This window comes from Vombatus ursinus, unplaced genomic scaffold (assembly GCF_900497805.2).
Source record: "Vombatus ursinus unplaced genomic scaffold, bare-nosed wombat genome assembly UNPS02010788.1, whole genome shotgun sequence".
Classification (NCBI taxonomy): Eukaryota; Metazoa; Chordata; class Mammalia; order Diprotodontia; family Vombatidae; genus Vombatus; species Vombatus ursinus.
This window is the reverse complement of record NW_020950566.1, coordinates 3354148-3380023: the sequence shown is the minus strand read 5'-3', so window position 1 is coordinate 3380023 and position 25876 is coordinate 3354148. Positions and strand designations below refer to the sequence as shown.

At 37.6% G+C, this 25876-nt stretch overlaps 1 protein-coding gene across 4 annotated transcripts in view; it reads right to left on the bottom strand.

The window, feature by feature from the left end:
- Positions 1 to 20954, bottom strand: part of ING3 (inhibitor of growth family member 3) — a 50410-nt gene extending 29456 nt beyond the window's left edge. For 2 of the 4 annotated variants that reach the window (XM_027855185.1, XM_027855186.1), the window contains exons 1-4: positions 20817 to 20954; positions 20510 to 20581; positions 16879 to 16979; positions 13788 to 13853 (exon numbers count right to left, since the gene is read on the bottom strand). In XM_027855185.1, the coding sequence (XP_027710986.1) occupies positions 13788 to 13853; positions 16879 to 16979; positions 20510 to 20581; positions 20817 to 20844 (267 nt within the window). In that variant the 5' untranslated portion in view covers positions 20845 to 20954. Of the gene's footprint in view, positions 1 to 167; positions 274 to 13787; positions 13854 to 16878; positions 16980 to 20307; positions 20468 to 20509; positions 20582 to 20816 lie in introns of those variants that run through there. The other 2 variants (XR_003568541.1, XM_027855188.1) reach the window with 2 other exon arrangements.
- Positions 20955 to 25876: the final 4922 nt, after the last annotated feature.

Here is a 25876-nt window from a genome sequence, read left to right as displayed (position 1 = left end):
AAAATTCCTTAAGAAACTTTCATTTTACTTGCTCTCCCTATTTAAAATCTAATATTTACAAATATCATCTTATTTGATCCTCACAACACCTCTGGGAGATAAGTGCTACTATTATCCCATTTTACAGTTGAGGAAAATGAGGAGGCAGATAACATTAAGTGACTTACCCAGGGTCACACAGCTAGTAAGAGTAAGAGGCTAGATCCGAAGTCATGTCTTCCTCATTCCAGGCTCTATCCACTGCACCACCTAGATGGCTACTTACATACTAAACTTTAAGGTAGAAGGGAAAGAACATTAGTTCTGGAGTCAAAGGGCCTGGGTTTGAATCCTTACTCTGCTGCTACCTGTGTGACTTAAACAAAGTCACTTAACCTCTCTAAGCCTCAGTTTCCTCATTTATAAAATGAAGAGTTTGAATTAGATGATTTCCTTTCTTCTCTACTCAAGTAATGTGAGAGTTACATATTAAGGCCATCAATAAAAGTGAAGTTAAACTAAAAATGAATCAGTATTAACTTTCTTCTTCAAGCACTCTAATATCACAGCTACCTAGAAGTTTCAGAAATTGGCTACCCATTGAATAATATCAACTATGGGGAACTGACCTAGGTCAGAGTAGTGAAAGCCTTATGGATAACAACTATATTCATCTTTGTGCTCTTATCCTCTGGAATCAACCAAAAAACTGACCTCTCTCTAAGCAAAGCCCTCTAAATAAATATGCTTTCCCATGACAAGAATATAGCTAGTGAAATATAAAAAACTCTTAAGGTATTAGTGAATTTGGAACTGAGAAGGAAACTTTTATGCATGTTGTACTTAGAGGAGAGAAAAAGGAATGTTGCTTGGAAAAACTTCATTTCAGAATGAATGAATAAGCAGTCATAAGATAATGCCCTTTTGGGGAGGGAACAAAATACAAGCTTTTCTCTTTAGCATCTCAAGTCCTTTACCACTTGGCTCCATCCATTCTCTCCAGGTTGAGTACCCATTACTCTCCCTCATGCATTCTGTTTTAGCCAAAATGGCCCCATCCATACACATCAATACATCTCCTGCCTCCAGCCTTTGTAGTCGTTGTCTGTCCTCCACCCCTGGCCCCCATTTCTGGATGTTCTACCACTTCACATCTGCCTGTCAGAACTTCTGCTTCCCTTCAGAGCTCAGCTGATATGCCACCTCCTTCAAGAAGGCTTTTCCTAATTTCTCTAGTTATTAAATTCCCACCTCCATTCATGAGTATTAAATTTATACATATTCTACTTCTCTATGAACATACTCTATCTGCCTAGTAGAATGTCAGTCCTTTGAGGGAGGAAACTCACTCATTTCTGGATTTGTATCCTCAGTGTATAGAACAGAGCTTGGCACATAGTAAGAGGTTAATAAATAGCTGTCATTGATTGATTAATTATTAGCAGAACAAAGACTCAAATTCAGGTAACCTGTATCCCAGGTCGGTATTAAACGAACTATGCCACAAAGAAGCTGGGAAAGAATAGGCAATTCTAAGGCAGGTCTTTTTTAAAGGAAGAAATTTCTATGATGAATAATTATCCAAAAGAAATAGTCTAATCTTTTATAGGATTCACAAATATCGGTCAATTAAGAAATGAAAAGAAAACATCTAAATTAAAGGAAATTTATAGAAAGTTATTAAACACCTACTAACATGCAGGGCAAAGAAGCAGCATATAAGTATTGCAGTGGTGTCAACTTTAAATAGAAACAGCCACATATTGATTTAGAAGCCATCAATTAATATTATCTATGATGTGTTGTATTTGTTTTTATTTCGTTAGACATTTCCCAGTTACATTTTAATCTGGTTCTGGTGCATGGCCCAATGAGCCCCAGGTTTGACCCTCTGGTGTAGTGAACAGAAAGCTGGTCAGGAGTCAGGATTCCTGGGTTCAAGTACTATCTCCGATATAGACAAGATGCACAATCATGGACAAGTCACTTAACCTTTTACTTTTTGTCTTACAGCAACTGAATGAGTTGCTGATCGCCATCAGTGCAGGGAATTGTTATGCTAAGGGAAATCACAAGTCCAGACCAAAAACAAAAAGAAAAGAAAAGAAAGAGTGATGACCAAGGGGAGATACAAAGAGATAGTTCTTATTTTCATGAAGCTTACTATCTAGTAGGGGACATGACACATATAGTATAAGATAATATATACTGGAGAAAAAAAGTACTAACTGCAGTCTGAAGGGGAAGGGGTCATGGAATAGATACAATTGGTCTAGGCTTTGAAGGATGCATAAGATTACAATAGATGGAAGAGATGAGGGAAATCTTTAAGTCAAAAACTGTATTATGATTATGACAATTACATGGTTTGAGGGAATAAGATGGCTATATATGCCTAGCTCAGTTCTCATTCTCATTCCATGGAGTTGAAAAATCAGTATTCCAACAGTGAAATAAGGCAATCAACCACATCTACATCATTATATACATGCTAATACTCCAAAAGATTCTTCTATGATATCTATTAGCAACAGCAGGACCTTAGTTAAACTTGACTGAGCTTAAGTAAGAGTCCTCTCATTCAGAATAAAAGAGTAAGTAAAAAAGAAACCCTTGGTGATCACTCTATATGGATTAAACAAAGTTCTGTTATAACCAGAAACAACTGTGATATAAAAACAAAAGGCACCAATTAAAAAAATGTCTTCTGCTGGGTGCCATTTTAGAACCCTTGGAAACAATTAGAAATAGTTTCCCATGAAAACAGTTTGTGATCAAAGGAGAACTCAGATAGAAGTTCCTTTTATAAAGACAAATCATGAAAATGAACTTTACATGTTTGGATTATATTCAAAGTGGATGAAAATGATTTAACCTTAGATCTTCTCTTCAAGATTTTGAAAACAATTGTAACTAATGACCTTAAAAATATAAGGAGTAGCCAGGCATAGTGGCACACACACATATGTAATATGTGATCCCTGCTGCTGGGAAAGCTGAGGCTGGTGATCACTTGAGTTTGAGAGGTCTGAGTTGTTGTGTGCTAAGCTGATGAGGTGTTCACACTAAGTCCAGCACTAGCACAGTGAGAAGCATAGGAGAGACACTAGGCTGCCTAAGCAGAAGAACTCCTCATGTTTGACAGAGAGCAGGTCAAAGCCAATGAGCAATGGAATTAGGCCCATGACTGACTGCTGTGCTTCCAATATAGGAGAGACAGAGAGACCCAGTCTCAAACATGTACGCGGGAGGGAAATCAAAACAACTCCATATGCTGTATTTATTTAATCTGAGGATCAAATGATGGGTTCTCAAAGTTACAGGTAATCTATGTAATGATGATGTATTATTCATCCTAGAAATAATCAAAGATCTATAGAGAAGCATACTCAAGGTTATTGGGAATAGTAAGAAATTGTTAAAATTATTCAAGCATTAACTTTAAGTTTGAATTATATAAATCAACTTTATTAGGTATTATAATCTAATACATTCTCATGACAATGACATGTGGCAGAAGAGTACAAGTAAGCATTCAATGACTGTTTGTGAGTTATAGATACCTAGAAGGTAGCATTTTTAAAAATGGCTCCTGTCTAGGTTAACCACATTTTCCTAAGACAAGTACCAAATTTGTTGGTAAGATTTTTCTGTATTGGTACTTCAAAATTTCTTCATTTACTATTATTCTACTATTAAATTCTATACTTATGAGGTGAGACTAGTACAAAGGCAAAAATGCTACTGTTGCTTTATTAAAATGGAAAAAAACTGCTTCAACTGTGACAAGAAAAGAAAAAGAACAAACACCATAGTAAATGGGGAAAGAAGGCTTAAACATTCAGATGGAGGTCTAACATTTAGGGAAATCATGTAACAGCAAATTTCTAAAAGTCTAACAATAATGAATATGTTACTAAAAATAGCTATACTTATTAGAGAAGAAAAAATATTCTGTAATCAAAGTATTCCGTATAAAGTAAAAATATCAATAGACAGTAATCCAAATTCAAAAATAAAAGAAAAAGTAAGAAAAATAATGGTACAAATTTCCATTATTATTTGATAGGTAGTCATTGACTGATAAGCGGTTTCTGGGAACCTATATCCTAGGAGTGTGAGCTTGGGCTAGAGAACTTTATTCTGTACCACAGCTAATGGGGGGAGGAATAGTTTTCATGGATCACAGAACTCTGGTATCCAGATAGGTCTAAGATAGGTCAAAAATCTCCATTAAGGTTCCACGTCCCTAGCATCTTTTCAAGGTAAAAGAATGTCAGAAGGGGCATTAAAGATAACTTAGTCTGACACTCTCATTTAAGAAATGAGGAAACTGTGGTTCTGAAAAAGACTTGCTCAAAGTGAGAGCCTATAAATAAATGACAGAACTAGGATTTGAACTCAGGCCTTCTGATTCCAGGACTATACAAACTATAACAGTTGCCTCTTCTGTTCCAGACTTGAAGCCTAATTACAATGGGACATTTTAAGCTTTGGAGCTCCACAGAGATAGACTCGCTACAGCAGAAGGAACTTTACCATCAGTCCCTCAACTACAATTAAATGTGCCATCCTTCCAAATTTAACAATACAAAGTGATAGTCTAAGACTGTTAATAAAGTACACATATTAAATTATTTTTTGGCTAATGAGGATGAACATTTGCTAGTCCAGCCATACTCCTTTAGCAGTGCTCTTCTGTGAACTATGGGAGAACTTGAAAGAAGGCAAATCAGTGTTATGCATAAAGTCTGTGGTTATAGAATGGAGTGAAATTAAAAGTAACTCAGGATAAGCTTGATAATTGGACCTGCAATTTCATTGATAAAGGGAATTTTCAGGTTAGAAATCCCCTCTTCCAAGATAAATGTGTATCTTCTCTACAACTTACAGTCTTATAGAGTTACCTGGGCCACTGAGACATTAAATACTTGCCAAGGGTGACACATTCAGCATATCAGAGGGGGGACTTGAACCCAAGTATTCTTGATTCCAAGGCCAGATCTCTGTCCTCTACACCATACTGTCTACTCAACAATAACATAACACAATTTGTTTTAGCTAGATAAATATATATACCACAAGTCATACTATCCCATGAGGGTAAATTTTATTAAAATGTTCATAAAACATTAATTATGCACATAGAACAGTAAGTGTAACTACTGTGGGTTATTGGCTGAATGACACATAATATATATGTATTTTTTGCATTTATATGATATCTTTCAAACAGAGAGTTCAGTGCATTTAAAAAACACTCAGTAAATAGATAGCAATTCTCACAACCTCCCCATGAGGCAAACAAAGCATTAAAGAAAGTAATAATAACCTCCTCACATCTCAACTCCCTCACTCATACAGCATGAGTATTTTAAGCTCTTTGAACTCTAAGTTTTAAATAGAGGACTTTAAGTTTTACATCTTTTAATATGTTATTTGTAAAGAATGTTACTTAAATGCATAACAGTGATGTTCCAGGGAGCATGACTAATTTGACATAGTAAACCCATTTAATGACTTCTCCACTAAGTAAGTTAGTCCTTTCCTTAAATTCTTCTGAAATCACTTGTATGTCAATTGAAATCCTTATTTCCCAACCAGAAAATATTTAAATACCACCACTAAGTTATTGCAGTGTGGTATAGTGGAAACGGTAGGTACTAGATTATAAGTCAAAGTCAATTTAAGAGCCACACAAAGCAGTGTCACATTATTTTATAGGCATCCTTCATTTTTTAGCACAAAAAGATATCATCTGGCTTGATCACTCACCTTATTCATAAAACTTGGTTCCAAATGTCTTTTAGCTGTGTCCATAAAGCAAATCTAACCTCTAAAAGATTTGCTATCCTGAAGATATTTTTAAAATGTGCCACAGACTCTGAAGATAATTCCAATGAATTCCAAAAATATTTTGGGGAACAATGGGACAAAATTCATTTGAATGTTTAAATTCTGGCATATTTGTGAAAAACTAATCACATTACTTTATAGTCACATTCCTACCAATACCAAACTTGGCATGTTGAATAAAAGAAAATGAATGAAAAGGAACTTATTAAGCACTTACTATATACCAGGCACTGTGCTTTAGCACTTATGCTTCGAATACAAATACAGAAAGCCAGGTAGCCCCTACTCTCAAGAAGCTTACACTCAAATAGAGGAAGACAACAGAAGGGTACAGTGGTCAGGGAAGGGTAATTTGGTCAAGGAAGACACAGGGAAAAGGAATGGAGTCCTATGGTAACTGGCTGACATGTCCTCTCCAGGAATGGCAGTGCTGATTTGATTACTATTAGCAGAAGAAGGTGGATGGAGGAGGAGGAGGTAGGAGAATGTACTGAGTTCGGAAGTGAAAGGAGCAAGGAATGAAGATAGTCAGGAAGAATTATCATGAAGATACTGGGTTGGGATATTTATGGTGAACATTCACAAATCATATTATGTATCATATAATAGAATACTTACAGAGACATACATACATACATATATACATATAGCCATTGATGAGGGGAAGATCAAAATCAGTGCCTATGTATGCAAAATGATCAAGATAATTTCCCACAAACAGGCACTGATTTTGATCTATCCTCACTGATGACAGAAACATACTCTTCCATCTGCAATATTCAAAAATCTTGGGGGTCAAAATTCTTCTATTTGGCCTCTGACCTTTCTACTGTCAAATGTTGCCAATTCTCTCTCAGTAGCAGCTTTTGAATCCATCCAGTCCTATATTTTCAATAGTCACCATATTAGCCCTGGCCTAATGTCTAGATTACATGCCTGGCCTTATTGTAAGGCTTAACCCGGTCTTACGACATAATGCCTAGATTCTTCAAGTTCCCTTGTAGGTCACCCTGACACAGAGCTCTCAACACTATAATCAATTCTGTATGCAAATGCTAAAATTAGTAGCCTCAAATACCATTTTCATATATCATTCCTCAAGAAATTTTAGGGGCTTGCTTATCTCATAAAAAATAATCATGCAAAATCACAAAGATATTAAATCTGATAATTGCATTACCCCAACTAGTGTCAATCCCAAATGTAAAAATGAAACAGCTTTCCTCTATTTTTATATGCTCGATTATCTGAGATTTATGTTGTCAATTCAAGGATTTCTGTTTCAATTTGTTAATTTCTTTTTTCATCAAGTGGTAATTCTAATAACTGACCTCTGAAATTTCCCTTTCCACATACAACCTGTAAATTTCCATAACAGATAGACACAGGACAAAGTCGAGACTTGTGAATCTCATTTATCAAAGGGAACTAAACTCCCCTAAGTGAGGAAACTCCTTCACCAATGAAGATCAGTACCTACTCTGCAATTTACAGTCTTAGAGAGTTACTAGGGCACTGGGAGGCTAATTAAAGAATCTAGGCTTAAAGACCTAAAATGTTTTAATGTTACAGGTAACATAGAAATTACTGATTGTGACAAATGCACACTGCAGCAAGCCAATTTATGATTAAATGGTAACATTTGTAATAATTATATTTTCTGTATCTCTTTCACTAAAGTCCTATACTACAGTACTACATGATGACGTGGTACACTTGAGTCTCAGAAGTTATGCCAACTGACTATATGCCCTGGAATGTTTTACTAAGAACCCGATGATGTCCTTCAAGGACCACCGTAGCAAAGTTTGGAGATACTTATCTCCAGTTGGATACCAGGTAATTACATTTTGGTGGCCACATCAACTCATGAAAACCATCTTCTAAGATGTGGAAGGGATGCAATCTATATTTGTAGAGATACTAACCATACTGATAAAATCATAGATTTGTTATTCCTTTAAAAGTAAATTCATATAGGCAGATATTTCTTGTTTTAACATGTCCATGCAATAACTAATCCACCAAGGTCACATATAATTAACAGTTCTAATTAAATACTGCTAAAATGCTTAAGAATAAGAACATGACAAATTCAGTCATTTCTCAAACATTTACTAAATAACTACTATGTGCTAGATCCAGGCTAGGTGTTAAGCAAACAGATAAAAGCAAAAAAGGTTTAGGTGTCAAAGATCTGACATGCTACTAGGAGGATGATAATTTGTTACTGTTGTTCAGTTGTTTCAATTCTGTCTGACTCTTTGTGACCCCACTTGGGGTTTTCTTGGCAAAGATATTGGAGTGGTTTTGCCATTCCAGCTCATTTTACACATAAGTAACTGAGGCAAATGGGGTTAAGTGGCTTGCCTAGGATCACACAGCTAGTAAATGTCTGAGGCCAGATTGGAACTTAGGAAGATGAATCTTTCTGACTTCAGTCTCAGCACTCTATCCACTGTGCCACTTAGCTGTCCAGAACAACAATCATATATTAGTAAAAACAAACATAAACACACAAAAAAAACATAAGGGGGGGGGAATACTAACAAAGCTACTGGAGAAATAGAGATCTTATATAAGAGTTGAAGCTTGAGCTCAATTTTGAAGATAGAGATTTTAAGAAGCAAAGGTGAAGAGGAAGTACAAATGCCTGGTACACAGCAAGTGCTTAATAAATGTTTATTGACTGACTGACATTCCAAGCACAGGGGATAGCCCATGCAAAGGCACAGATATAGGAGAACAAATGCCACATATGGTAAATAGCAAATACATTAGATTGGCTGGAACATCGATAGTGTAAAGGGGAGTAATAAATAATCAACCTGAAAAGATAAGATGGATTCAGGGATTAAAATGCCAAACTGAGGAGTCTGTGTTTTATCTTAGTGGCACCTGGAAGCACTAGAGATTTCTAAGCAGGCAAGTAATGTGATCATACCTGATTTTCAGGAATACCAATTTGGCAGCTGTGAGTAAAATGGATTGGAAAGGGTAGAGACTGAGAGACCAATTAGGGTGCTAATGCAACGTTATAGGTGAGAGATGATGAGGGCCTAAAATTGGGGATGTAAGTCAAGGGAGAGGGATGTTCTGAGACACAGGGAAGTAGAATTTAAGACTTAAAAACTGACTGGCTATTGGGTGTGAGGGAAAGTGAAGTGCTGAAGATAGCTTCCTTGGTTGCAAACTTGAGTTACTGGAAAGACGTTACCCAAGACAGAAATAGGCAAATTAAGAACAGAATCGAATTCTGGAGGAAAGATAAAGAATTCTGTTTTAGACACGCTAAGTTTAAAATACCTAATAGGCATCCAGAAGAAAATATGTAATAGGCAATTGGTAATATGGGGCTGGAATGTAATCGAGGGACTACAGTTGGAGGTGGAAATCTTTGACTCATCTGAACAGATACAAACAAAAATAAATTGAACCGAGAGGATCTAATGAGATCAATGAAAGTATGTGGAGAGAGAAAAGAAGGGCAAAGCTATGGGTGACATCTAAGGTTGGGGATAAGGAATGATAATAATCCAGCCAAGAGAACTTTGAAGAGGCAGCAAAGGAGGTAGGAGAACTAAGACAGTGGTGTCATAAATACCTAGAAAGGAGGGAGTATTAGGAGGACAAGGTAGTCAATATACTGCAGAAAGATCACAAAGGAAGAAGACTGAGAAAAGGCAGGTGGATTGGCAATTAAGAAATTATTGGCTACTCTGCAGAAAGCAATATAAAGTCAGAGGTAAGAAGCCAAATGGCAAGGAACTGAGATGTAAGAGGAGACGAAGTTGAGGCAATGAGTATAGAAGGCTTTTTCTAGGAGTTTAGCTAAGAAAGGAAGAGGTAAGATAATGGCTTAAAAGGAATGGTACAGTGAAGTAAAAGGTTGTTTTTTTTTTTTAAAGGATGAGAGAGACCTGGCATGTTTATGAGAAATAGGGAAGGCTTTAGTAGACAGTGAGAGAAAGGGATGGGATGATTATAGGAGCAAGCTGCTAGAGTATCACAGGTTCACTGCTCTAGAGCTGACACCAACCTGAGAGGACATCTAGTCCAATGCATTTTATAGGGAAGGAAATTGAGGCTCAGTGAGGTTAAGTGACTTGCCCAAGATCACAACGATGGTAGACCAGTAAAAGAATATTAAGCTAGCCCACATGTACAAAAATATTTACAGCAGCTCTTTTTGTGGTGGCAAAGAATTGGAAATTGAGAGGATGCCCATCAATTGGGGAATGGCTGAACAAGTTGTGGTATATGAATGTAATGGAATACTATTGTGCTATAAGAAATGATGAACAGGCTGACTTCAGAAAAACCTGGAAAGACTTGCACGGACTGATGCTGAGTGAAGTGAGCAGAACCAAGAGAATGTTGTAACAGTCACGTTATGTGATAACTAACTTTGTTAGACTTAGCCCTTCTCAGCAATGCAAGGATCTAAGACATCTCCATGATGGAAAATGCTATCCACATCCGAAGAACTATGGAGTTCGAATTCAGATCGAAGCATACTATTTGCTATTTCTTTTCTTCTGCTGTGTTTTGTCTCCTCTTTCTGGTGGTTCCTCTGATTGGTTCTAATTCTTACCTACAACATCAGTAATATGAAAATGTTTAATAAGAATGTACACATATAGCCTATATCAGATTGCATGCCGTCTTGGGGAGGAAGGGTGAGAAAAATTTAAAACTCAAAAGCTTATGAAAGTGATTGTTGATAAGTCAAAATAAATTAATACCAAAAAAAAGAAAAAAAAAAGAATTTGAAGCTAGGTCCTCTGAACTGCAGTAATAATCTACCTACCATGGAGACAGGAGCAAAGGTACAAGTAAAGGGGTTTGTCTTGCAAGAAGAACCGCTTCTTCATCAGAAAATGGGGGAAAAGAAAGAGAAATGGAGATGATGTTTTGAGACTGTAGGTTTTGAAATGCAGAATACAGGAAAAGAAGGATCTCCTCGTGAACAGCCTCTATTTTCTTTGTAAAGTATTTTCTATGCTGAGAGTGAGATGGTAGTACGAGGTGTAATGAGAAGTGAAAGTCTGAAATAGCCACCATACGGAGTGAGTTAATTAGCAAAGAACAAATAGACTGCCTAGTGTCATTGAGGGTCCAAATGAAATTAAATATAACAAATCTATAGTGGACTTGTCATTATATCTGTATGACTTCCCCAGAGTTGTTCAAAAGAACTGGAACAGGAGCAAAGGAGACATCAGATGTTGGGCATAAACCAAGGCCGGGTAAGGTAAGAGAGGCAACAGCATAAGAGGGCAACTGCTTCAAGGGTAGAGGAAAGTGTATGTTTAAAATAGTAAACCTTGGAAGGGAGCAAAGCGAAGCCAGAGCAAGGGAACTATCTTCAGAACCTAATGGCCCAGGAAAGCCTGGAAGTTATGGAGAGGATAAAGAATAGGTTTAGTAGAAGTGAGGCACAGGGAAAGATGGAAGGTTAAGGGGTTATGGTCAGATAGAGGAACTTTAGATTGTTGGTCATGCAAGTAGAACAGCTGTGATAATGAAATACAGGGTGAAGAGTATACTTGTGTGACTGAGGCAGCAAAGGTGTAGGTCATGGCAGTTAAGGAGACTGATGAACTAGAAGGCTGAGGTATTGAGGAAACATCAAAAAGCATACTGAAGTCTCCAAACATAAGGGCAGGGGTTGGGGCAGAGCAGAATTCAAGTACAGAATTCTTCAAGAAAGAAAGTAGAATGATCTGGAGACTGGTAGTTAACTACCACCAAGATCTAAATAGGATGATAATCCTGGATAGAACGAACCTTAAAGAGAGGCTACTTTTTGATGATAGCGGAAGGAGTCTGGAAGTGACAACAGGGAGTCAAGAGTATACCCACGCTTCCTCCTCATGGACCTCAGAGGACATCTAGGCCCGCTCCTTAATTTCACAGATGAGGAAATGGAGGCCTACAAAGGTAAAATAGGATCCCAGGGCCACATGAGTAGTAAGGATCAGAGTCTTCTGACTTCAGAGCTGGAGTTCTTTCCAATATATATACCATGATGCCTCAAAAACCAGAGGGATCATGGAAGAGGACACCCAGTCTTTAGTAAGGAGGTGCTCTGCGTGTGTGCAGAAAATGCAAGGAAAGAGGAAAAGTCCAAGACAATGCAACACGGTACAGTGAAAAAATCAGTCTCTGGAGTAATAATAGCTGGGCACAAACAACACCTCTGACACTTATCTCTGTACTTTTGGCAAGTCACAGCCTCCCTGGGCCTCAGTTTCCTCATCTGTAAAATGAGGGAATTGAACTAGATAGATAATCTCTGAGGTTCCTTCCAGCTGTAGATCTATGATCCTATGGAGGCAAGTGTGTTAATGAACAAATGGGAATTTCAGAAGGCACAAGAAGAGGATAAGGCTGGAAAAGGCATGAGAGGAGCAGGGGTGTGGTAGATGGGGATAAAAGAACGAGAAGTGTGGGGGAGGAGGGAGAAGACAACACTTACTTTGGTAATGCATGTCACTAGGATTAGGAAAGTTAAAGGCAGGAGTTTGCTAGCCATAGAATGGGGTTATATCATCGTATGACTGGGGTTCCCACCCTTAAGTACCATACAAATGGTAGAGGGTACCACAATGGAAATGGGGAGACTAAGCTTGGTATCAGCAGCCCTTCAAATATAGATTCTGAAAACAAGAGATCTGGTATCTGAGTCCTTGGTCTTGGTTAGGGTCCTAAAAGGGAGGGGAAGGCTTGGTGTTAGAGGTTTTAAGTAACAGAGATGAGGTACCTAGTTATCTAAGGTTTAAGTCCTACAGGGAAGGGCCTGATGGCTGAGGAACAGGTCCATTGCTGGATTCTAGTGGTGAGAGGCATGGCATGTGATGCCTGGGTTGTGTTCAGTTAAGCAGTATAGGTGGTAATGTAAAGCTCTAGTGCTGATGCAATGAGTAAGGGTAGAGTAGCAGCAGGGACGATGAAAAGTCAGACAAACTGCTTACAGCATAGGAAGACACTGACCCAGTTCCCCTGAAAATAGCTGCTCCCCTTCAAGGTGTTTGCTTTCTGGTATGCTTGAGGTAGTATTTGTTGTCCCAGGTTCCACATGGGGCATTGATCATTAAACCAATGTCAGAATGTCATCAATGTCATTAAACCAAAAGTCAGAAAGCAAAAAAACGAGGATATTATTTTGTTTTCTGTGACTTATATTTCTATTTTTTTCCTTCTCAGTTTTCAAAAATGACTATATCAAGTATTCATGTGAAATGTTATTATGACTATAATACTTTGAAAGAAAACTACAAAATGATGTCAAGAAGGCACATTTCACGTTAAACACATTAGAGGAGGCAAACCCACTAACTTCAGAAGATTACAGCCATTAAAATAAAAGTTAAAAATAAGAGTTTGTAGTCATAATAGTGCGCAGTCTGAATCAATTTTTTCAGCAATTCAAACTCAGGGCAAAAATTTCAGCTGTTACTCTATTCTTAATCCACACTGCTATTCTTCACTACTCCCTTTTTAAAAAAAGAAATTTCAAAAAAAGGACATAGTGGCTGGTCCTTACTTATGAACACTTGACTCTTAAATGAATCATATTCAAGAATATGGAAGTGAGAGAGACCATATCAAAAAGCAGCCCACCACCACTGACACAGAAACAACCGCTCAATTCAGAACAGCAGGTAAATGACTAATCTAGAGATACCTTGTTTTAAATAGTGCACAGGTTTGAAGAAATAAGGTGCTGATGCTCAAGATTACCTACTCATCCCTTAAAGGGGCCTTTCTTCCCAGATGCCAATGGCAGGGGAAAATATGTTCCTAAGATCCAAAACTAGAAACCAAACTGTATTTCTCCATAAAAATATTATAAATGATGGACAAGCATAGCTGAAATAATATTAAACATTCAAATACAAATCCAATCCATGAATAAGTTTTAACTGGATTCTGTATCCTTTACTTACCAAGTCATATATCTGGTTTGCCAACTGTACCTTCTCATCTGCATCTTCCAAAGCTTTATAATAATCCTGTGTGAAAATATGTTAATGTCAATAACAAATGTTGAAAATTAAAATGTGTATTTCAGAGACAAAACTGACTTCACATAACAGTGCTGTAATGGCAAGAACACCAGATTTGGGAGACAACATGGTATAGCAGAGAGAGTACTTCCCAATTGTGGAATTGGGAAGACTTGAAATCAAATAATGCTTTCAAAATTTCTAGTCACTTAATATCAGACAGTCTCAATTTTATCCTCTGTAAAATGAAGATGATATATTACCTCCTTCATATGTTGTGGACCTCAAATGAGATAACATGTCAGGTGCTTTACAAATCTTAAAGCATAATGTCTACATAAATGTCAGATATTGTCATTATTTTTTGGAATTAGAGGACCTGGGTTTGAATCTTGGTTGTGCTTATTATTTGTGTGATCTTGAGCAAGTCAATTAAACTCCTGATGTCAGTTTCCTTAACTATAAAATAAAGAGATTAGACTTGAAGGTTTCTAAGATCCCCTTCTGGTTCTAAATCTATGATCCAATGGTTCATCAGTATGTAAATCAGCTCCAACATAATTTATTATGCAAACACTTAAAAGAACATTTCAATAATCATTAAAAAGTAAACACAAACTAGTTGCTTAATCTCTCAGTACTCTAAACAACTAAGACTAGGAGTTCCTAAACCAATGAAATCCACAGTCCAGGCCCTATCCTTATGCCTTAAAAAAATTTTTACTGTGGAGAAATCTGTTCTTTGCTGCCTGTAGTGAGGATGTTTCAGCTTTTCAAAGGTTTGCCTTATCAGCCAGAAGATATCAGCCTGCTCTGTACTGCATGTTGCTGTAGAGGAAGTTCACCTGGAGGTAGTCAAGTTCTTGGTGGAAGCCTGCAAAGTGAACTTTTATATTCCCCTAGATAATGCTGTGGAGTTCAACCACCTGGGGTAGTCAAACTGTTGTTGCAGGATCATCAAAACTCCTATATTGTCTGAGAGTCTACTAGCCAAAGTGGTTAGTCCAACAAGAACTAATAACAAAACTAAAGTAGAAGCTATAAGTCACTCTCCAACAGGCAAAAGAAGGTCACTTTAAATACAGAAGCATAGGCTCACAAGATGTCAGAACTAGAGGAAATGGCAGATGTCTTCTAGTCCAGGGGTTCTCAAAGTATGGTACATAGATTCCTGAGGGCCCCTGAAACCCTTTCAGGGAGTCCACAAGGTCAAAACTGTTTTCACAGTAATGCTAAAATATTATTGGCCTATATGTCTCCTTTTCCCAACTCCGTATCTGTGACAGATCAAATTTTCTTCCAACCAAAACAACATATCCCAACAGACAGAATACAGATGGAGATTTGTGAATCCAGCTATCTTCTATAAAGCCAGATGTTTAAGGATATTTGTAAAAATATGTAAAACAATGCCATTCTTCTCATTAATTTTTTTTTGTTTTGGAAAATATAGCTATTTTAAATAAAATGTTATTTATGCTCACATATGGGGGGGTTATACTGTTAATTTAATTAATACATATTTTAAGAATACATCAGTTTTACTTTCTAATAGGGAAAATAGAGACTTTTATAACCCACTTAAACAAAAACTCTTTGGGGTCCTGAGACCAAAAAATTTAAAAACTGTTGATCTAATCCAACCCCTTATACTTGAGGCTCAAAATAAGTGACTCACTCAAATTTAGTAAAGTTAGTAAATCAGAGTTGTAGATGTTATCCATTGGTTCTATTAGGATTTTACTTAGTCTCTAAGTTCTAAGGTTCCATTAAAAAAAAAAACTTTTAAAAAAGAGGGGTTGAGGGAAGGGATGAGGAAGAAAGAACTGAAGTCTTCAGAATTTTGGGAAAGGTTCTGAAGGAAAATAGGTATAAAGTTACAATTTCAAACTGAACTTCAATTTGAGGTTCAAATAAGGCTAAAAAAAGATTATTTTATCTACTGAATGTTTAATATCATGATTAAAAGCTGATAGAAGAGTACATTTAAATATTCACCCTTTAAGAAACATTACAAAAAATGCCACTTGCACTTATATTAAAAGAATAAGTTCACCTTCAATTTCTAGCTCTCCTTAGCTATCCTATATTCCCTGTAAAATCATAAAATCACACATTGATTCATACAGCTCAACCATCAGATTGTTATCCGGAACAAATTAAATTCAGAAAAACATGGTTAATTTTTATGTCATGCTGCTTTACTCCCCTAACACCCTGCCATCAGACCTCACCAGAGGTTGATGGATCTAATTATCTCTGGGATAAAGATCTTCAGGACTTCAGGTATCCCTAGTACCTAAGTCAGTTCTGCTCAAAGCCTAAATCTGGTAGACTGTCAGGACTATGATTTGGTCCTGGTTCTGTTCTCAACTTTCCTTTCTTAGGGTCCTATGGAATATAACCAAGTTTAGGCCAATAGTTTACCTGTGTGAAAAAGCTTTGGTTCAGCACAGGGGCAGATGGAGGCCTAGGCTAGAATTCTGGGGAATCCATAATTAGCTAGGGTTCAAGGAATCCTTCAGTCTAGGATCCAGCACATGTCACATTAGATGTCTGGCAATCTATGGGGTATGTCAGAAGTCCTGGGGATTTTTCATCCAGGTTACATCATCACAAAATTGAAGGGTCTATTTTACATCCTCTGAAGGTAAAAGCAATTGATTACAAGAAACATCTCATCAATGACCTATATTGAAATGGCACAGATTGAACTGAGAGGAAAGTATTCTTTTAAATATATTAATTTATGAAGAAAAAAGGAACCAACTCATTTTTATAATTCTGCAACTTTAAATGAAAAGACACAACTTTCAATGAAACAAAAATTACAACATGAAAAAAACATTTCAATTACTGTAACTCCTTTTGTTGAAGCTGTCATACTCTAGAAAGTCTAAATCTGTCCAGAATCATGTAAAAGCCCAACAATTACTTCCTTAATTAGAAAGAAAATTAAAACGACAATCTTCCTCAGTCTTCCTTAGAATGTTCCAAGTTTTATGGTAATGATTTCCAATGCTGAACATACTTTTTTGATGGATGTCATTTGTTCTTCTCTCCATTCAGGTTTATTTTTCTTTGCATTCATAAAGAATTCACTGACTCTCTGCTCTAGTTGATCCATTGCATCTACAATATACAAAAAGAAGCCTTCAATATTATGTTAGCAATCTCATACCCTGAATACATAAATTTTTCCTTATAAAAATAAATGTACATCATATTTTATAACTTGCCTTTCTTTCTTACAAGATTCTTTCCAAAAAAATACTTCCATTTGTCCCTTTTCATTGGCCAGTATCTTATCTCAAAGCAAAATGATAGGATGTCTTAATTTCCTGAATAGAAGAAAAAACTACAAGTCCCCCAAATGATCAAATAGTTTAAAATTATTTTCCTTTCTTAACTAAGAAACTTCTTCAACATTCAATGAAATTGATTCAAACAGAGATTTATGGTCTGCCTATATTACCATTTTTAACTTTTGAATGGAAACTCCTTGGAAGTAAAAACTAAATTAAATAGGTACAGAAACTGCAAAGCTAGGAGAGCCCATATGTGACTGGAAGTAAATCATCATAACTAATTTATCAGAACAGACATTCCAATTTGTAATAATGTATCTTCATAGACTCACAGCTCTTAAGATGATCTGGCCCAATCCACTCATTTTACAAATCAAGATTTAAAGACAGCAGCATAGTGGATAGAGGGCTAGCTTTGGATATAGGAACACCTGCCCCTGACACTTATTAGCTGTGTGAAAATGGACAAATCACTTATCTTTTCAATTTCCCAAGCAACTCTAAAACTGTAAGTTGCAGATCTACAAACATACAGAGAATATTTTTAAAATAAATTTTATTGTTATCTTCTGTTTGTTTTTATATAATCTGCATTTCCCATTGTTTCCTTCCCCTTTACCCTCTGCTAGGGGAAAATTCCTCATAAAAAAGAAAATGAAGGAAAAACAGTTCAACAAAACTAGCCAATATATATACATATATTGTATACATATACATATATATACATTAACAATTAACATTATATGCATTGCTCCATATACATAGCCCCCTTCCTTCTGCAAAAAAAGCATTAGGGTGGGGACAAGGGAGTATTCTCATATCTCCTCTCTGAGGACAAGCTTATTCATATAATTTCACAGCATTCAGTTTTCATTGCTTGGTGGTTTTTGTTCTTTCCATTCATTTTGCTGTAGTCATTGTTTATATTTTCTCACTGGCTCTGTATTAAAATTTGTATCACTTCATCTAAGTTTTCCCACGCTTTCCTGTATTTGCCATATTATATTCATAATTTCATGTAGAGTATTCCATTACATTCATGAAGTGTACTTTGCGTCCGTTCTTTGCAACTACAAGAACTCTTATATTTTGGGGTATATTCCTTGGGGTTTATGCCTAGCAGCAGAATCTCCAGGTCAAAGGGAAAGGCCATTTTAGTCACTTTCTTTGCCTCATACTAAATTGCCTTCCAGCATGTCTGAGCCAATTCACAGCTTCACCAATACTTTCCCACCTTTGTACAACCCCATCCAATACAGACTATTCTTATCTTTTGTCACCTTTACCAATCTCTTGGTTGTTGGGCAAAATCTCAGAGTTGTTTTAATTTGCATTTCTCTAATTATTCTTGATTTGGAGTGTTCTTTCATAAGGTTGTTAGCAGTACACAATACTTCTTTTGATAGACTAGGTTCCTACACAGAGAGCTTAACAAATCAATGAAATCAAGATTTTGGACTCCTTCCCCACTCCCCAAAATAAAAAGAAATATAAAGAAACCCCTCCATTTATATATAATCCATCTTATTTACTCCATAATGTGACTTTTGACAAATCACAATGTCTCTAGGCCTGTTTCCTAATCTGTAAAACAAAAGGCTTGGACTTGATTGCTAAGGTACTCTCCAGCTTTAGAATTATACTTCTATGATTTGAGTACTGGTAGTCTCCAGTCTTGGAAACAGTTGTATTCTAAAATTTAATTTGTAAATCAACTGTTTGGAATTCAAAGTATATTTTCTCATAGAAACAATGTTACAAATAATGCTTGTTCTCATGCTAGCCCAGTTATTTACCTTGGGAATGTAACTAAAATATCCATTTGTTATAAAAAGACAGTAGAAAGTGATACTGTTAGAAAGTTTTATCAGCTTTTGTGAGTGTTAGTAAGGGGAACTCATTTATAATATTGTTCCTACTGGATAACGTCTTTCATAGTCTACACAAGGTACTACAGGAGTCCTAATGACATCTCTCTCTCCAGCTGAACAGAGATGCAGGTATACATGTGGATCAGAACAAGTCATAAATCTAGATCCTACCCACATAACAAGGAAACATAGCAGCTTAAGGCCTATGTCCTTCTGGGAATTGTTCCTCATGTGGCTCATTTATTCACATGAATTGCCCATTAATGGTCAGAGACTACTACTAAAAAGAAGAATGACACACAGCAGAGTGTTAATAATATATCTTTGTACCTACATAGTGCTTTAATTACAAAATATTTTCATTACCTTGTCACAGCAATCTCATGAAATGAGTATCATTATTTATTTCTTTATTATTAGTATCATTATACCCATTTTACAGAAGACACTTTGAGGCACAAATGAGAAAACCAAGGCTCAGAGAAGTTACAGAATTTGCCCCAGTTCACTTACATTTTAAGTGACAGAGCCAAGTCATGAACCCATATCTTCTAGCTCTGATTACAATACTAGTCTTCCATACTACTACTGTATTTTATGCTTTTTAAAATTCTTTCCCTTTCCCTTTTGTTTAATCCTCACAACTACGAGACTGGCAGGCAGTGCAGCTATTATCCCCATTTTACATATGGGAAGACCCGAGGCTCAGAGAGACCTTCACTGGAAAAAGCAGGGCATGTACTTGGACTTCTTTCTTGTTTTGGAGCACAATTTTGAGGTACTGCCTCATCTTTCGTAAGAAAGAATCACTTGATGTTCTTTTGTAGGAAAATCACTTAGTCTTGTGGAAAGAACAGTGGCCTGGGTAGAGAGTTAGCTTACTGGTTCCTGACACTGAACAGGTGATGCTTAGGTAAGTTCCCATATCTGCACTACTAGAGTAGGCAAGAACCTTCCCACAAAGAAATTTCATTTCTAGACTTTGTTCACTCACTCCTCACTCAAGACTGTTAAGTCTTCCATATCCGCTATTAAGAGATAGCTTTTTGGTTTTTGTTTTTTTAATGCTGCCACAAAAGCCTAGGCTGGTGCTCGGATACGTTTTTCTATATGAAAATAAAATTGAAGTTAATTTAAACATGATTGACAGCATCTGTAATCTAACCCCCCCCAAAGCCCCTAGTTCCACATTTGCTGAGCTATGAATTCCACTGAAAAAAATTATCTCAGACGGTCTTAAAGAAACACGCAGTTTTCCGCACAATTCTAAGTGGCCCGAACCTTTGCACGAAGTCAAACACTTCCCCACTTTCTCTCGCCAAAGAAGCATGTTCATTCGGAGGACACCATTCGTTACCCGCCCATCCCAAACCCCACCAGACGAAAGGCGCTGCTGAGACTGGGCCGTTTATGCAGCAGGGGGCGCTGGCGGGAGGGGAACAGGTGCTCGGAGTTCAAGCAAGCGCGGGGAAAAGTCACTCACTCTGCACCTGCAGGTCCATCTCGCGCATCTCCGTAAAGCGATCCCGCAGGTCCATCGGCAGCTGCTCAATCACTGTCGGAGAGACACAACCCGTCAGAGGGGGCGGGGCCAGAGGCCTAATTACGCACGTCCGTCCGTACGTAAGTGCGTGCGAGGAGGGGGACGAGGGGGGGAGGCGGCAGCCCACAGCGAGGCTGCCAGTTACCGTGAGAAAGAAACATCCCCCCGCCTCCCCCCATTCCCGCCCGCCCGTTTGCTCGCCCGCCCGACGCTCCCGCGGGCAGCAGCCGCCCCGCCTCACACTCACTCTCCAGATAGTCCTCTAGGTACAACATCTCGGCCCTTAGAGCTGGGGAAATGGGGGGAGGGTCCGGGGGTTTGTTTGTGTCACTCGCTGTCGCCGGAGTTTTGTCCCTTTCAATATGGCGCCTCCGCTAGCAGCAGCCGCTCGGCTCGGGCAAAAAAAACACTTCGGCGCCTGACGGCGTTCGCCTCACCGCCGCCCGGCACGTTCATTGGTCGGCCGCCGCAGTGACGTAGGCTGCCCGGTGCCTTCTCTCGCAGCCTTGTGGGAAATGTAGTTTCGCTTCTGCAGAAGTTGAGAAAGAATCGGCCATAATGACTTCACAGCGAAACTGCGTCTCCCAGGAGCGACTGCAAACGGTCTTGCACAAAATCTGAAATGAGGAACCGCGGTCTATTTGTTGACTTTGTGCAGGGGGTGCTGGGAGTTGTAGGCAGGTACATGACATGATTCGAAATACAACTTTTCGCCGGCTCCTCCGCACGGTGAATTCGTGTCCAGCTGATGGCTCTCTCCGTGGTATCCCGGCTGGGCTTGGGAGAGGCGAATAACGGGAGGGATGTAATGCTAGTCACCTGGAACGCAGAGGCTGCAAACAATCTAGATTGTTTTGAAACCATAACTGTTTGCCTGTATCTTCCTTCCAGAAAGCTAGAACCCGCTGGTAGGTTTAGCAAAGCTTTGCATACGACTGAATGTACTTCGTGCCTGGAATCGAGGTGTTGCCAGGTTTCTAGCACCTTCTTTAGGAGGTGAGACTTTGTTGGCAGGTGGGATGGCATAGCGTGTTGAGTGCTGGACTTGGATTCAGGAAGACTAGAGTTCGAATCCTGCCTCTACGTTCTGTGCGACCTTGGGGCTAGTCACTTAATGCCTGGTTTTCTCATTGGTAAAAAGGGGATTAAACACGGGGTTGTGAAAAACAAATGAAATCACAAGTGTGAAGCCACTTGCAAACCACAAAACGCTATGTAAAGGTTAATTATTTTTTCTTAAGTTCTTTTTCAGATTTCTTTCTTCACTTTCTTTAACATTGTAAGGAAATAAACATGTTTCCTTTGTTGAAGCATTTATTAGGAGCCTATTGTATGTCAGATACTGTGCTAAGCACTTTCAATTATTATCTCATTTGATCCTCACAACAACCCAGAGAAGTAGGTTATTATCCTCATTTTACAGTTGAAACTAAGGTATACAGCATTTAAATGACTTGCCCAGGGTCATACAGCTGGTGTGTGAGACAGGATTTGAACTCAAGTCTTTTTGATTCCAGGTTCAGCCTTCTATCCACTGCTCATCCTAGTTGCCTATAGGAGGTCAGCTCCTGCTGATTATGAACATCAGTTGATGCAATAAAAAATTTTTTTTTAATTTTACTTTGAAATAGAAATTTTTATCCTATCTTTTCTTTGCCTTATGGGTTAAAAAAGGTTCACTGCATCAATTGATAAATCCTGGTACTTTGAGGTATTATTAAATTCCACATCTTCTAGTCCTTTGAGGTATTATTAAATTCCATGTCTTCTAATGTTGATAGCTAGCATTTCTATAGCATTTTAAGGTTTGCAAACTTTTCTGTTATAGACCTAGATGCATACCACCCCTCACAGAGGGAAGGAGAGGGACGCCCTGAAGGGCACCAAAAGTCACTGCTAGTACACAAGTGGCCAGGTATGCAGGTGATTAAACACCCTGCAGTGGCAGACCCACCTTAGAGTTTTATTTCCAGCCTTTTCTTTAATGCTTAAGTACTTAAGTGGATCTGTGGTTTCTGTAGAGTATTTCCTCTAACCCTGAGGATTACAACCCATTCAGGTTCTCTTGTCCTCCCATAAATTCCCCACAGAAGGTCCAGTCAGTATATTTTCCCTCAAAATGTTCATTATTGATATATACTCATTTTCATTGGTCCATATTGATATTCAATGGAACAAACATTTACCTATTAAGTACTAAGTACCTACTAAGTACTAAGTAACCTACTAAGTGTTAAACACTGTATAAGGATCTCATTTGATCCTTACAACAACTCTGTGAGGTAGTTACTATTATTATCCTCATTTTATAGTTGAGGAAACTAGGGCAGACAGAGGTTAAGTGACTTGCCCAGGACATCCTTCTATAACATTTTCTTCTTCTCCTTGTAATTAGCAAGGGCTGTAATTACTTCATACTTCAATGATCCATGATTTCTTTACTGTGGATACTTCTTCCAAGTAATCCCCTCATGCATTATTAGTAGATGGTTTCATGAAATTCTGTAGCCAAAAATATTCATAATATAGTGGCCAACCCAATGAGCCTTTCTAAAGTGAGGAAGGCTAATCCTTGGATGCCAAATAATATGGTTGACCACTGTGACTGAACTCTAAAGCCTTTCAGATTGATAGTTTTTTCCAGAGTTTGCACTACCCTGGCATAATCTCTGAGAACCCAAGGCCACTTCTATGTCATGATGAGGCATCTAAGTTGGATTTCATTGGAGGCATATTTACTTTTTAACTAATAGTGTGTTTTCATTTCCCAGTGGAAAGTAACAGCCATTCCCTTCCATCTTTCCTGGTTGGTTCTCATTTATGTTTCATTGAGTCCCTTATGAGCAAGAACCATACCCTATTTACCTTTGTATCTACCCCAGCACATACCATAGTCTTTTGAATACATTAGGCACACTCACACTTAATAAATGCTTACTGAATAAATATTTAGATGAATGAATGAACTTCTTCTCTGGCTTTACTCACCATTTCTTTAATTAAGTACTTTCAAATCTAATAATGACATTGGGGACTTATATATTCTAGAGGTTATATGGTACAACATTAGTTTTTTATTCCTTTTGAGTTCCATAATATCTTGTTCTTTTTGAATTCCTATACTTGTTTGCTGGATTTCTGGTATTGCTGAAGTGAACTGCAATAATGTACTTGGATTTGTATTCACATTCCAAACCTATTTGTCCCTAACCTACTAAATGATGCCCACATAGCACCCATTCTGGCACAAAAGATGGCATTCTTTTTAAGTCAGACAACCACAAGTAGTGTTAACTTAGTACTCAAATGGTTCCTGCAAAGGAGTGAAATGTGATTTCCACCCTGGAACTTGAGGCATTCCTAGAATTTATAGAGAGAGGCTTGCTCTTCCACCTTCAAAAAGATAGAGAACCTTAAATAGCAGCATGTTGTTCTCTAGATAGTGTGACTGAAATATATGCCATAGTAAGATCTCTTGTTGTACAAGCTAAATTTTGAGTTAAAGTATTAGATGAATTTTTAGAATCATTGAAAAACATACATCTTATCAGCACCATCCATTATTGTACCAAGATTTAAATTTAACAAATGTAATCAGCAGCTTGATGGGGGCACTGCTATTTATACTACAGAGTTATGCCATCTGTCTCAACATTGAGATTTTGAGGATTTCCTAAATAACACTTTGTGTATCACCTTGTAAGTGGAATTCACACTGCAACTTACTATTGGAATTATGTGTCGAAACTAAATCTAGCATTTCTAATGGTTCAGGTAAGGATCTACCTATGTAACTAAATATTAGACAAATTAAACTAGTGATTTCTAGTGTAAATGCTGTTTAGTGCAAAGGCAGAGAAATAATCCTAAATGTTCCTCAAGATACCGAAGGTTATAATTTTGTAGATTAAGGAGTACATATTTTATAAAAAGAAAGACTACTTTGAGAGAGTACTGGGCGTGGGGTATACTATTCCAAATCAATTAGAAGGAAACCTAAGATTGTCGTAATAATCCATATAAAGATAGTTTGGTTATTCGGATTTCAACAAAGCCTAGAATTAAGTAATTTTGAAGGTTAATGACAAGATGCTTGAGGATAATACAATATTTACAAATGGTTATAAGTGTAAGATAGGTGTTGACACCAGTCGTATATCAATAATCAATAGATACTTTTTTTTTTGGCTAGGCAATGGGGTTAAGTGACTTGCCCAGGGTCACACAGCTAGTAAGTGTCATATGTCTGAGGCTGGATTTGAACTCAGGTCCTCCTGAGGGCCAGTGCTCTCCACTGCACCACCTAGCTGCCCCTAATAGATAATTTTAAGAGTATGGTATAGTGGTAAGGACATTGGACTTGGAATCGGGAAAGACCTAAGTTCTTCTGTCACCTTTTAGTAATTGTGTGACCATGAATAAGTCACTTAGCTCCTCTGAACCTCAATTGTAACATAGGTGTAACAATACCTATAGTATTTACCTTACAAGGTAGTTAGCACCAAATGAGGTGATGTTTATAGGTCACTTTGCAAACCTCTAAATATCAAATAAATAATAGCTATTATTGACCATATTTTCTCATAATGACTCTCATCAAAGTTGTTGAGGTCACAAAGCATTCTTCAAGTCTATAGTGATTACCCGTTTAATATTACCAAGGGCTATATTGGGAATGTAGAGTATGGCTTCTTTAGAGAAGCTTCCTTTGTCATTGCCAAGGAATGATACAAAAACTTAGGAAAGAATTGGTTCACAGTACTGAGATTCAGTGTCCCATGCATTCATACCCATCTAGTTACAATATGCCCGTCATGCCAGTACTAAAGTCTCTAAGAATGGTAAACTTAGAATTTGTGGAAATCATTTCTACCCACGATCTGCAATTATTTAAGTCCTTGACTGGCTTGGTAGGAGGAAAGTTTTTGAAAAACTTGACCTTACCAAAGCTTATCAACTGTGGCTGATCACTGGTGGGGGATTGGTAATGATTTTAGACCTTTGAACATTATAACTCGTCAAGTAACATCCCAAGTTAAATGCCTTCTCTTTGGAATTTTTCTTACCCCTGGAGTTTTCCTGCTCTTTAGGATTCCAGGTGAGGTATCATAAGATTCTGAGCATGTGATCAACCAAGGATAAACCTGTGGGAAGACCATAAGGAAGCCCTACATCAATTTGATACATCGGGTGTCCAGACCAAAAAAAGTGAAATTTGAGTTTCTGTCATTACTTTCTCTGTTTACTACATCAGTGTTGCTTGAATTCATTTCATCCAAGAAACAGGTATGTAGAATTCAAAATGCA